Genomic DNA, 14,996 nt, shown 5'->3' with positions numbered 1-14,996 from the left:
CTCCTCTATGCCCCGACTTTCTGAAACGCGTCTAATTTTACAAAGCTCATCGGTCTGAAAAGCGAGGTGTATTCTGATTGGCCAGCTATCCAGTGCGTTGTGATTGGCCGAATGCCTCAAGCGTGTGACGGAAATGCTATGCCCCTTAAACATACTGTGATGCCAGTGTGTCCCGGCGGGACAAGACAACACCATTACAAATGAGGCATTTGTTGCATCCAGTGGGGACATAATTACTTATTAACTGCATTAATCTGCTATCAATTGCTCAATCCTCGTTATGGACGATATGCGGAAAAAATTAATCCTACTCACAGTAGGGTTTTAAGTACAAAATCTGGACCAATACCTTGAAATATATAATCTGATCGATGTCTTGAGGTGTGGCAGCCGTAGTGTAAGCGGAATAATTGACTCTGGGCTGTTGAATTATTCGAAAAATAATGCACACCCGAGGTGTAACGGCATTATTTTTCAAATAATTCAGCGGCCCGTCGTCAATTATTCCTTACTTAAGTAATATTTAAGGGGATTTTTTTTTCAATATGTCGGCACATTAATTATGTTAAATGCTACAGATGTATGACAACTCATCTGGCAATATGTTTTAGACATTTGTCACACTTAAAAATACTTGAAAGTCATAATAATCAACCATACATAATCAACCAATCGTGGCGTGCAAGAAGGGGGGATTTGCAGATAACTATCAAAACAATGCAAACGTGTACTTATAATGTAGGAGGACTATAAAGAGCACGTCAACAGAAAAACAAAGCCAAAACCTGGACATTTTAGGCAAAAAAAAGTGGGCTATTTATGTCTAGCATACTGGTAACATAATACAAAACGAACAACAATCAGTTAAGCACTGGGCTGTGTTTATTTCCTATGAAAGAGTCGATATCAAGAGCATTCATGGCTCATGAACAATACAGAGAAGATTTGAATCTTAACTACCAAAAATGGCTGGTCAGAAGTAAAAGCGTGTTTGAATCCCTGGTAATATCTACGTTTGTACCTGAAGAATTGACATCTGCCAGCAACTGTTCCCACTTTACAACCTCAGAAGTTTCTTGTTAATTTACAGTCATCTCTAACCTATTCAAAAATCTCAGCATTTCTTTTGATAAATAGATTAAGACAAGAAAAGGTTTTTATCTATCTATCTATCTATCTATCTATCTATCTATCTATCTATTATACATTCGTTATTTTGTGACCATATAAATTGACTTTTACAACAGAACAAACAGTACAACATTTTGAACAGCAGAAAAATATTTACTTGGATCACACACTGATCGGTGAAGTGAGTTTTTAGCTGATGGCCTATAATGACAACATAAATAAGCACACATGTAAATAACTGCTTAAAATTGGTTATATGACTATTTGCATCAATAAAACAGAACAAATGAAGGCTTGAAATTCTTGAACATTAAGTCTATTTTGCACATCAAAACCAAATAACACACTACCGTTCAAAAGTTTGGGGTCATGATTTTTTTAATTTATTTTTTTTAATAAATTAATACTTTATTCTGAAAGAATAAACTCAATTAATCAAAAGTGACAGTAAAAACATTTAAGATTGCCATTTCAAATAAATGCTGTTCTTTTGAACTTTTTATTCATCAGTAAATACTGGAAAAAAATGTATCATAGTTTGACAAAAATATGAAGCAGCACAACTGTTTTCAACATGGATATTAATAAGATTTTTTTTTCATGAGCAGCAAATCAGCATCATTAGAATGATTCAGATTTCTAAAGGATCCCTTGACACTGAACACTAGAGTCATGATGCTGAAATTTCAGTTTTGCAACACATTAATTAAATTACATTTTAAAATATATTCAAATGAAAAACAGTTCTTTTAAATTGTAATATTATTTCACAAACGGTACTCAAATAAACATTCTTGGTGAGCATAAGAAACTTGTTTAAAAACACATACTCCAAACATCTGAATGGTAGTGTAGGCTGGCATGCTATAGAAACCTAACATAAACTTGAAATGTTTAAACCAAGCGTTTTTTCTAGGACAAGCGGATGGAACGGATAGCGGATTCGTTATAACAGAACACCATGGAATGCCAGAAACTTGTAGACTTATTAAGAAGTAGGTTTTAGGTTAATTACTCATCTACACAACGTTTCTACATTTCAAAATATGATTCAACCTCAAAAACACTGGGATTTTCAGAATTGCAAGGATCTAATTTCATGTTAATCCAATGGAATGTTCAGGTTATTCCAGTATTGCAAAGGTTGGACTTTTTCGTTTATACTGTTAGCTACATCTGCTACAGTCATGCATTTAGTCACCTAATATGCAAATGTTCTGAGATGCAGAATTAAAAGGCAGCCCGATGTAGACGTGCAGTGAATATAACGGGTAGGGATCACACAGAAGTTGTAACGTCGCTCTCCAATTTGTTTTTCTGCAAATAATCAATCTAACAATCTGAAGAGTTGGAGGGAACTATATTAGGCAAAGGTAATGATAATCAAAGGGACCAAGTATAGGAATTTCTAAGACAGAGAAGGACATATTCCCATCCCATTTAGTGATAACTCTGCATCGAAGACCATTTTTTTATGTGAAAAATCCAGCTTTCCACTTCTTGCAAGTTTTCTGTAGATAAACTTACATTGGCACTTACATATTGGGACCTAAAAGACATATTCCACCTAAGGACTCACCATCAAACCTGTCTTTGGAAAGCATTAATGTGGTTATTACGGATTAATCTTCTCCTACACAAAAATAAATATTTCAAAAGGGGGTTTTCGCACCAAATGCAATACATTTTTTAAAATAAAGTTGTTTTTAAAACTAGCATTGGTGGTTCCACGTAGAACTATTAACATTCATGGAACCTTACCATTGCACAAAAGGTTCTTGATAATGGAAAAAAGTTCTTTAGATTATTAAAATGTTCCTTTAACACACACACAGCAACATTCCAAACGCCCCCTTTTGGAATCTTTAATAAGTGTAGAAGAGCCATTTTTGGCTCCAAAAAGAACCTTTCAGTGAACAGTTCTTAAAAAAAAAATAAAAATAAAATATATATATATTTTTTTTAAGCACACCATTAACCAACCTTTAAAATCAATGGAACCTTTCCATTCCATTGAAAGGTTCTTTATATTTTTTAAACAAAGAAAAAATAGTTATTTTAAGAACTGCTCACTGAAAGGTTCGAGGAACCCAAAATGATTCTTCCATGGCGGGGTGCCCAACCCTGTTCCTGGAGATCTACCTTCCTGCAGAGTTCAGCTCCAACCCAAACATTTTCATAATCTAAAGAACCTTTTGTTGAATGGAAAGATTCCATGGATGTTAACGGTTCTTTACTGAACCATAGATGCCAATAAAGAACATTTATTTTTAATAGTGTACTTCCCCAAAGGTCTAAAATCTTATTTGCGTTCAGATTTGATGGCACTAAAGCCATGGAGAACAACATTTGAGTGCTTCAGTGAAGCTGTTTTGTCCTTTACAGAGGGAGGCTGACAGCTGTAGTCACTATTAATTGGAAAAATGGATATTTTCTGTGGCTCTGAACCCATTTTGGCACATTAGGGCTGGACGATTCAGGGCTGTAATACTGCTTATATGATATGACAGGGATAGTAAGATCTTGGCACACCATTTAATTTAGTAGCACATATGCACATGCAAACAGCTTAAGGAAGTAAGTGAACTTAAACAGAGTGCAGAGGAAGTGACATCAGAGGGAACAACTGTATAAGCAGAACAGAGTGAACAGATCCTGTCTGACCACAAAGACACGTCTTGAACATCACGTCTTTTGTTTTCCTCAACAGTCCTCCATCTGACTCAATCGCTGCATTCCAGGAGTAAAAGATTCAAGACGACATAAACAATTTAGTTGTCATAATAAAATCCTTGTGAGTTCTGCAGGAAGGCTAGATAGAAGATCAAAACGCTCCTCTCTGGCTGTGAAGCCCCTCGTCTGGCCTGGATTCCTGGCTTTTGCTCGCACCTGCAGAGCCCGGGAAATCAGAATGAAACCGTCCGGCAAAAACACTGATTCATCGTTCTCTGGTAACATATTCTCACATCATTCTGTGGACAGTGTCCAAAATGACCAGAAATACATTTCAACTCAATTCTTCTGAATTGTTACAACCTCATCAGAATTATGAAATCAACAGAATTACTAGCTTATTACGTTATTAATCGGCAGACATGTGGTAAAAATTCATGTAAAGTTCACACATACATATGTGACCCTGGAGCACAAAAGCAGTCTTAAGTCGCAGGAGTATATTTGTAGCAATAGCCAAAAATATATTGTATGGGTCAAAATTATACATTTTTCTTTTCTGCCAAAAATCATTAGGATATTAAGTAAAGATCATGTTCCATGAAGATATTTTGTAAATTTCCTACCATAAATATATCAAAACTTAATTTTTGATTAGTAATATGCTTTGTTAAGAATTCATATTTACAAATTCAAAAAATTTTTTTTTTTTGCACTGATTTATTTACACACCCAGATTCCAGATTTTCAAATAGAAATATCACAAAAAAATACAGACCAATCATAAAAAACCAAAAATCAATTTAAAAACATGTATAAATCTCGAAAAATTTGATGATGTATAAGTTTCGAAAAATTGACACTTAAGACTGATTCTGTGGTCCAGGTTCACATATAGCCTGTATTATCAGTATGTACGTATTTTTCTTTTTTTTCTCTTTTTCAATCTTTGTTTATTAGATTCTCATCCATTTCACTGCTTTAAAGTAGAAACAAAAATACAGTAATGTATTTTTATAGATGGCACAACAAATACTATATAATATAATTGTTTCCTTCTTTATTGCATTAATGAGAATGACAAGATAATGTACATAATATTATTTCTTATTTATGTCTTTTGACTTTGGGTGAAATATGTATGACCTGGACATGCTCTTATATGGGTTTTGTGAGATTAACCCATTTACTATTTGAATGTAAAAAATTTTTTTATAAAAATGTATCAAAATATATATATACACACATATACACACACATAAATAAATATTTCTTGACCAAAGTTAATTTATTTATTGCCTAAAATAAGTAAATGAAAATAACATAACATTTGTAATTAGTTAGCAGTTTGGTAGAGTAAAGGGAACTTCATAAGAAGACCTACCTGGACATTTAAATCCTGTCTGAGAGTTTAATGCGGAGGAGCCAACAGATAGCATTAATATAGAAGAGGGTTACTTTGCAAAACAGTGTCAATAAAAAATCTGAAGGATAAAACACTGACTTAAGATCATATCAGTGATGCATTCAAATGTAACCACTATGCGTATCATCTGACGTGCACTGATGTATCATACCAACCACCTGGTGGCGCTCTGTGATGCTTCGATGTACTGCTGGGATACATGTTTCAAACATAATATACCATGCTTATCACTTGCATTTACCTCATGCAAAGCACACTAACAGTAGTTTTCAATTGCGTCAAAGAATGAAAAGTGGAGCTGAAAGTCTAATGGAGATAAAAAGAGGGAGAAAATGAAGGGAAGGAGAGAAAAAGACAAAGAAAGAGAACAGTTTTAGTTCAGCAGAAGAGAGCGATGAAGTTTCATAGACATTCGCGGTCGACCTGTTCTTGCATGTTTAGACTCCACAACATTCCAACGCTAGCAAATTACACTGAAACACGGGAAGAAGAAAATACACAAATTCAAAAGCACAGAGTCGCACAAATGTTCTGTTATGTATTCGGTGTCATGCATGTGTGCCGGTGTTCATGCGCCGTACCTTGAGTAGTGTTTTTCTCGTTCAGGAGTTTGGTTTGACTGTTGGGCAGGATCTTGATTTCAGTCGGCTCGGGGCTCTGGGCCACCCGCGACGCCATCACAGCGTTGAGGTACTGCAGACGGGTCACCTGTGGGACACGGGCACATTTTAACAGCAGAGAACACAAAGGCAACCTTTTCTGAAGGTCACACGAATACATTACCCACATGCAACAAACAAGTCCATCATTTTTCAAAACAAATCTTCAATAAGTTCCAAAATAAAGATGCATCGCAACATAAAAAAAACAACAACTTTAAATTGGCACAAAAAAGTTGGAGAAACCAAAAGATACAACACTGTGCACTTCAATTCCTCCTTGGATTGCAAAAATAAAATGAAAAAATGTCATAGAAAATAACAGTACAATATAAAATTGTTGACTTTGATTGCTATTGATTGATTGATTGATTAGATTGATACTGTAGCTCATTATCCATTATAAATAGAAATAAATACTATTTGCTAAAAATCAATTTCTATATTTTCAGTACTTTAAATATAATTTTAAATGTTAAGATAACTACAAAATGACAACAACATATAATACATACAGCAGCAATAATAACAAAATGATCAATGTTTAAATATTAAATTAATAATAATAATACTTTTGAAAATATTTAAAAATGTTAAAATAAAATAAAAATTAAAAAAAAAAAAAAAAAAAATTAATATAAAAAAAATTATAAATGTTATAATAATAATAATAATAATAATAATAATAGTAATATTAATGAAAATATATATTTTTAAAATATAAAATTTATAAAAAAAAAAATTAAAAAAAAAATATAAAAAAAAAAAAAAAAAAAAACATCTAATTAAAAAAAAAATTATATATATATATTGCAAACAAAAAGAGAAACAACCGCTGAGTGAAATTTAAATTTGACATCAGCTGAAAAATAAAGTTGTTTCAGTTATGGAGCAGAGATGTATGTTTTGATTAAAATGAACAAGGAAAAAAAATAAAAATAAAACATGCATTGAGGAATCATGCACAATAAGACCAGAAACTGAGTCAATTCTGATTAATCAGCAATAATCCATGATCAAATATGAAAGCATACATATTGCAAAAGTCACAAAACGTGTGGGGAATAACACAAGAAAAGCAGACGCTGAGACGAGAGCTGCGTGTCACCTTGATGAACTGCAGGTCTGTGAGGGCTCGTACTGTGTAGTCGGGACAGTAGCTGGATGGGCTGGTGGCGTCTCCCAGATCAAAGGGGTCTCTGGGGGACTGACGCTGCGTGGACACCGGAGACTGATGGACTGATCACACAAACAATCATCACAGTCAATATACCAGAACACGCACTGCCATCATTCACAGCAATAAGACTGTGATCCCAATCAGACGTTACGCAATAAAACAACAAGTGATAAATCTTATCACCTCAGATGTTTATCTGAATCAACCGCTACCGCATAAAATGATCCACTACGAGATTTTGTGTCATATGTTTGGATTGTGTGTTTGTTATTTTGCGGCGGGTAGCTCCGCCCACGGCGGAATCTCATTGGTCTAAAATTACAATCCACTGAACTGTACAGTAATGATCATATATGTTCTAATTGGATGCAAACTTATCATTTTCTACAGCATTTTACTCTCAGTGAGGACAGAAAACTGGAAAGTTTACAGCATGTGTGGTCAGCTGGACATAAACATCTAAACAACAGCCCCGTATAGTCCTCATGCTTTCAAAACACAAGGCAGTTTACAAGCAACACTCACAGGAATGTCTTTGACTAATGGGCCATTTTTAAGACAACATTCATGAGTCAACTGTGATTAAAATAATTAATTTGGATTGGATCTGCTATTATCATAAAATCACATATCGCCGGGACAAACCTGAGGAGGGAGCTGTGAGCGCCGAAACGCCGTAGTATGTGAACGCACCATTCTCAAACTTCAGACCCTCTTTCCCGATCTCCACCTCCACACGGCCCTACACACACACACATGATTGAAACATAACAAAAACATCCAAGAAATACATTTTATTTTATAATTCAAAATATACATTTCCATTAATATAAAATATAGATTTTTATTTTATAGTATATATATATATATATATATATATATATATATATATATATATATATATATATATATATATATATATATATATACACACACACACACAGAGACATAGAGAGACACAGACATTTATCAAATAATTATAGATTAATCAATTATAGAAATATTTTAAATAGAATTTTACTTGTAAAAAAAAGTTATTAAATTAGCAATGTTAAGACATCAAATACTGAAATATATTTAAAATATTTTAAATGGTCATATTTTATATTAATAAACAGTACCAGTACTACTAACATCATATTTAAAAAAAAAAAAAAACAACTAACAAATAATTATTGATGTTTAAATATTTATGTTTTAAATATCATTTGAATTGTCACAATTATAATATTAATAGTTATTATTAAATTAGCAATATCAAATATTGAAATATATTTTAATAGTATATTTTATTATTATATTGGATCATGATTATATTTAAATAATAAAAAATAATACTACTACCAGTACAGCTACACTACTAACAAATAACTATCAATGTTTAAATATCTTTATATTTTAAATAACTCTAATTGTTACAAAATTAATAGTTATTAATTGTATGAACTATTAACGGTTTAAATAATAGTTATTAAATGAACTTATTAAATAAAATTTAACCAATGTTAAATGATCAAATATCTAAATATATTTAAAAAGTTTTAAATATTTTAATAATGAAGAAACTAATACTACTATTACTATCATATTTATCAAAACACTATTTAAACATTCTGATCGATTAATAATAACAAACAATTCATTTAGTTGTTATAATTATTAAGTGATCAATGTTATTACTAGAACTGATAATAATATCAAATTCAGATGTTGTATATTTATCAGCACTGTTATTCACACCAGTGCTTCTACAGTGTTGACATGCCCACATATGTGGCACCTGCAGCAGCAGAATGAAGTAATCCACAGGGTGGTTCCGCGTGTACAGGTAGTGATCAGGACTGAGCCGGATCGCGGGGTCAAACTTCACTTCTTGGTTGACGCTCGGGTGCCGCAGCAGATGAAACAGGACTCTCTCTGACACGCGCTGCGGGCTGAAGTGTTCCACCTCTGAAACAAGAAGAGGGAAGGGGAGGAGCACTGCTTAATGCTGTATGAAATCACCTCCATTAACCAGCACATAACAAGAACAAATCATCCCGCCGTTGATCCGAGAGACGGGGAACGTCCTTCAAAAGGGTCCTATAATGCTTTTTCACTTTTTCAACTTTAGTTAGTCTGTAATGTTGCTGTTTGAGCATAAGTCCAGTTCAAAAGGAGATATTTTATTTAACAGAAATCATTTTTAAAAGCCTAGCTTAACGAACAACTCGTTTGGACTACAACGCATATTTTCCGGGATTTGTGATATCACAAAGATCGCCGAATGAGACGAGACCTGGTTGAGCTGCACTAGAGAAGACAACGAGTGTTATCACTATGTCGGAGACACACTAGCTATCCTAAGGCAGACAAATTTAGATTGGCTACAATCATCCGGGTTTAAATCGTTCTTAAATTGATTTGATTTTGATGCAATATTTACACTGAAGCTCAGAGCAGGCAGCTATGGTTAGGGGCATGACATTTCCTGACCAGGCACCGATTGGAGCCAATCACAACACACACTGGCCCAGCTAACCAATCACAGTACATTTCGTATTTCAGAAGGCGGGCCTTCATTTGATGCAGGAACTATTCGAGCCATTCATGCCAGACTGATGTTGTAAAAATGTGAAATATGAGAAAAATAATGTGTTTTTCAAACAACCTAGTGTGAGAGCCTGTTCTAGTACACCTCCAAAACAAAATCAAGACTTTGTAAAAGTGCATAATAGGACCCCTTTAAAAGTTGAGGCTTGTTGAGACAAACTTCTTCTTTACCTCTTTATACTTGTCAGGTGAACAGACATACACTGCCGTTTAGGGTCAGTAAGATTTTTTTAATGTTTTGAAAGAAGTCTCTTATGCTCACCGAAGCTACATTTATTTGATCAAAAATACTGTAAAATTGTGAAAACATTAGTACAATTTAAAACAGCTGTTTTCTATTGGAGTATAGTTTAAAATGTAATTTATTCCTGTGATCAAAGCTGAATTTTCAGCATCATTACTTCAGTGTCACATGATCCTTCAGAAATCATTCTAATAATTTGCAATGATGAAAACAGTTGTGCTGCTTAGTATTTTTGTTAAAACTTATAAATTTTCATAATCATAATTCAACATCAAAAACACAAATGCCTAATAAAATAAAAATATTAAATAAAAAAAAAAAAAACCATTTGTACTGACCCGAAACATTTGAACGCTAGTGTATACTGTATAGAAACATAAAAACATGATCATCTGAATCACTGGAGTAGTCCTAATTTATGATAATGAGATACTGTTTTGTAATTATGAATATTCTTCTTATTATTATTATTAATAAATGCATTTTTTAAATATTGGTTGGTGTCTTTTATTATATAACTACAAAGCCATGCACATGACATGCAGACAAAAAACAGAATAATCATGGCAACAAATAAAGAATTTGTCCTTTTATTTTAGTAAAGAGTGGCCATGTTGAACTAATTTGTTCCCTTGTTTTGTTTTAATTACAACGTGGCCCTGATTTACTAAAATGAGGGAAGGAATTCTTAATTTCTATTTTTGCCTGCACGTTATGTACAATGCTCCATATGTTTTATACGTTTAATCAAACTATTTTTAATTACATTTTACCCTTGAGAAGAATAAGCAACTGAAGACTGAGTACTAGTGATTTTAACAGAAACACATGGTTGCCAGTGCATTTGCAACTTTTAATCAATGCTGCTTTTCGTTATTCATAAAGACTGAATAGCGATTGTAAAAATCATTTTAAAGAAAACAATTAAGAGAGAAAGAGAAAAACTATTGATTTTTCTAGACCTGGAAATCACACAAAAATAAATCTTCACAAAAACCTGATTTTTCCAAGACCCATGGTAAAATCACTGTAACACACAGCCTCTAGCAGCTTATTGTTTCACATTAAAGCAGGCAGACCTCGGGACAGGAATCGATGGGTGGCCAGCAACAGTTGAGGAGAGGTGCGTATCTTCGGTTCGCCCTCTGGAGGTTTGAAGATGGAGAACTCGTCGTGAACGCTGCGCTGCTCCAGGGGAATCTCCACCGGGGCCATCGGACGCTTCACCTTCATGTCCACTGTGGAAGGAGACAAAACTCATTATAATTCAGTTCAAATGAGACCGGGGCGGCAGGGTTCAACTCAAAAGCACATGCTGCAGCTGCTCACTGTAGCCGTCAGACTCGTCCAGGATCTCAGATTTGATGATCTCCTCAATGACGTCCTCCAGCGTGACCAGACCCAGAACCTCGTAGAATGGATCTCCTTCACCCTCATTATTCACCTTCTGAACGATGGCCAGGTGGGAGTTTCCTGTGAAGACAGAGAGAACATATGCTTTGTAATAACTTTGTTTGATCCAAAAGTGCATTCTAAAATTCATGAAAAAAATACAGTGACTTAACAATCAGAATGAAGAATTAAAGAGAGATGCATAATAAACACGGTTTTAGATGTATTATAACAAAATATAAACAATTTGGAAAAAGTATAAATGATTGAAATATAAATTAAGATATATATAAAATACAATAAAGTAAAAAATGTTTGGTAAAAATAAAAACTCATATTTACATGCATTTAATAGCAATAATTGGTCAAATATTTGGTTGTGTATTGATAACTAGATTGAAGGCGTCTGCTTGGGATTATCACATTATCAAAATACTAATAACACACTAACAAATTAATAATAATGATAATAATAATAATTATTATTAATGCTTAATATTTTAATATAATTTAAAATGCTATTAGTTTAATAAATGCTAATATTTTAAAATAAAAACAAATAATAAATTAAAAACGTTAAGTGAAAATAAAAGCCCAAATAATAATACACATTCAGTATTAGTCTCATCAGGGAAATTATTATTATTATATAATTATTCTGACAATAATAACTATAGTAATAGCAGTATGCTACTACTAATAAAATTATAAATGTTTAAATATTGAATGATTTTTCTTTCACTTTAATGTTTTAAATTGTAAAATAATAATAGTTATAATAATATAAATTATTGAAAATAAAAGCCTAAATATGATATGAATTCAATATCAGGCTGTCATAAATTAATACAACTAGTTTAAAGGCATCCTCTTGGGATTTTCAAGTTATAAAACATTTCTAACACAGATTAATAGTACAGATGAATAATCCCAATATAACAGCTCAAATATTACATGCATTCAATATTGGGCTAGACAGGTCAATAGCAATAACTGCAGATTAATGGGTCAAGTATTGGTCGAACACCGATACACATCATTTGTAGGCATCTGTTTAGGATTGGCATGCCTTTTTTGAATTCCTCCAGCATTGCATCCAGCTTGGTGTCATTAAAAACAAAATGCAGAGGATGGTTGTAGAACTTGGTGATGGTGGTCATGGGAGTGCGGTCCTCCGGGTCAACCAGCGCCAGGTCTTTGACGTACAGGATTTCGATGATGTTGGACCGCTCCTCCTCGTACACCGGGACGCGAGTGTAGCCGCTCTGCATGATCTCGGACATGGTGTTGAAGTCCAGCACGGCCGTGGAGGGCAGCATGAAGCAGTCTTTCAGCGGGGTCAGGATGTCCTCCACGGTTTTGGTCCTGAGAGCGCCCTTTACTGAACTCACCTTGACGAACTCATTATACGGATCGTTCACACTAGTCCGAATCATTTCCATGGTTTTCTCACGGATGCCGACGGTGCTCACGTCCCGGTGCAGGATCACGTCCAGCAGGAGGCCGAGAGGACAAGAAAGTGGACACGTCAGGATGAGACAGATCTGGGCCAGCCATATCAAACCCGGTGCCATCTGGAACCCATAACCCGAACATACAATATGAGGAACCAACTCAGCCAGGAGGAATATGAGGAAGCCACTGGTGAACACAGCGGGCACGATGGACCCATAGAGACGGTACAACAAGACGCCGAGCACCGAGTGACCCAAAGCGCAAATGAACAAGAGCGAACAAACCAGAACGTTTCCTCTCCTCCGGATGGGCTTGAGGCGCTTGGCCGCCCGCTTTTCATCCTCTGAACCGCAGCTGTGCATAACATACAGCTCCAGTGGGTCCAGCCACAGCAAACTCAGATTCACGCATCTGACCACACTGCAAACCAAAACCAGAAGCACAACCACCAAAACCAGAGCCCATAATGGAATGTAATCTGATGGCACATCCGGGTTCTTAATAACCAACTTGTCCGACCCGACAGAGACCCACGCCTGGCCCTTTAAGACGCAGAAATGATGGAGCACAGGCTCTGCATCTTTATTCTCCGGTTTGGATGCTGCAGCTTCGGTTTGGACTTCTATAATCCCGCTGTGCTCGTCATCCGACGCGAACGCTCCGCGTAACCGGAACGCAGAGGAGTTGCGGCGTTCCTCCAGCGCGCACGGGTCACCCGAGCCGCCTCCAGCCGCGGCGAACGCGACCCACGGCCAGGTCTCATTGGACAGGTAGGACCAAAACAATCTGAGCTTGAAAGTGGTCCCGTGCGGAGCTACGATGACCCGTTCGCGCATGAACACCCGCTCGGTAACGTCCTCCAGGCGCAGTCCGAAAACCTGCGTCTCTTGAAGGCTGCAGGTCACGAACCCGCTGAGGAACGATATGATCAACGGGAGACGCAGCACCGCCAAGCTGACCACCATATTGGAACAGGGCAGCTTGGCTTTATGAATCATGTGACGCTGATGTTGTTGCTGCTACGCTACCCTCCTACTTTTTCAGTTGTTTTCATATAAAACGGTGAGGGAAACTGGCTCGGCCCGGCCGCCATGTTGGCTCCGAGATTCTTGAGAAACAGGCACGGACTTACCCCAGGACTGTGGAGCCACAATGAACGCAGTTTCTTTTTTTGCACTGCCGCTACGTCGTGTCCATAATGGACCAATGACAGAAGAGCAAGCGTTCGCTTGACCAATCGAAGAACGGGCTGGTTTGGTAAAACACGCCCACAAGGGCACTGAAGAGTGAAGACCTTCAGCGTGTGAGATTAGCATCTTCTCAAGGCTCTCTGGAAAACAAACGGTTTTATCTGACTAAAAGCATTTTTTTTTTCAAACATTCACAGCTTTAATGCGAATCTAGCGATTAGGTTAACAAAGAGAGAGTTAAAAACTAACCGTAATGTTTTACACCTTGCAAAAGTTTTACCTAAAGTTTGCAATTGGAATAAAAGCAATATCACAGACCGAGCAAAAGAGGTGTTTTAATAGAGAAATAGTTAGATTTAGCATTTACATCATCAGAACTCGACAGAAATACAAAATATTTTATACAGATTGCTTTAAATACGACCGTGTTCACTGGAAGAACAGTGCATCTGCGTTTGCATTTCCCTTTGAAGAAAGCAATTTAAGAAAAAACAGTTTGTTGTGATGTTTTAAAAAGTAAATATGACAAAAATAACTAACCCAGCTTACAAAACAAATCATAGAATATTTTTTCTGTATTTCACATGGCTTTTTAATGGAAGACAGTGTGTTTACACTCTTTATAGTGAACCCAAAACAAAGTGTGCTTGCTTAGTATGCAATACAATACCCTGAACTGTTTGAAAGGCCAATATAGGTCATGACCCTGCAAAGTAAATAAATGCAGACACTTCCTGAAAACACACATTTATAATCTTTAACTGTGGTCTAATGATCAAACAGGATCTCTCCCGTTGAGTTCCTCAGGAGAAACTACCATAAACATTAAAAGCAGATTACTGAGCTGGATTGAAATCCCAGCACCACGCTTCATTCCCCACAAACAAAGTCCCTGTGCAGCAGAGAGAGGAACAAGGGCATTCAGTGGACAAATCAAAGTGCAGAAGGCTTTGGCTGTTGTGTTCACTCACAAATTTAATTCCACGTAGTGTTGCAACTTTGGTCATGATATAACATGTTATGCCTCAGTACAGAGTTTAAACGCAATGCCCAC

The 14,996-nt window shown here is 35.6% G+C and overlaps 1 protein-coding gene across 3 annotated transcripts; it reads right to left on the bottom strand.

Annotated features, from left to right (window-relative positions):
- Positions 1-3,652: 3,652 nt before the first annotated feature.
- On the bottom strand, positions 3,653-14,146 carry LOC109097445 (metal transporter CNNM3-like). Of its 3 annotated transcripts, XM_042733141.1 has the most exons (10): positions 12,367-14,146; positions 11,235-11,378; positions 10,985-11,143; positions 8,850-9,019; positions 7,715-7,811; positions 6,998-7,128; positions 5,812-5,938; positions 5,472-5,536; positions 5,189-5,207; positions 3,829-4,020 (listed from the first exon to the last, which is right to left on the bottom strand). In XM_042733141.1, the coding sequence occupies exons 1-8, from the start codon at positions 13,748-13,750 to the stop codon at positions 5,487-5,489; spliced, it is 2,262 nt and encodes a 753-aa protein (XP_042589075.1). In that variant the 5' UTR covers positions 13,751-14,146; the 3' UTR covers positions 3,829-4,020; positions 5,189-5,207; positions 5,472-5,486. The 3 variants fall into 3 exon arrangements, with proteins under 3 accessions (XP_042589074.1, XP_042589075.1, XP_042589076.1); XM_042733142.1 differs by lacking the exon at positions 5,472-5,536 and having other exon boundaries at positions 12,367-14,145; XM_042733140.1 differs by lacking the exons at positions 5,189-5,207; positions 5,472-5,536 and having other exon boundaries at positions 3,653-4,020; positions 12,367-14,145.
- Between the last annotated feature and the right edge of the window lie 850 nt (positions 14,147-14,996).

Source organism: Cyprinus carpio, chromosome B10, assembly GCF_018340385.1.
Source record: "Cyprinus carpio isolate SPL01 chromosome B10, ASM1834038v1, whole genome shotgun sequence".
NCBI classification, from domain to species: domain Eukaryota; kingdom Metazoa; phylum Chordata; class Actinopteri; order Cypriniformes; family Cyprinidae; genus Cyprinus; species Cyprinus carpio.
The sequence above is the reverse complement of the archived record's forward strand: the minus strand, read 5'-3'. Positions and strand labels throughout refer to the sequence as shown.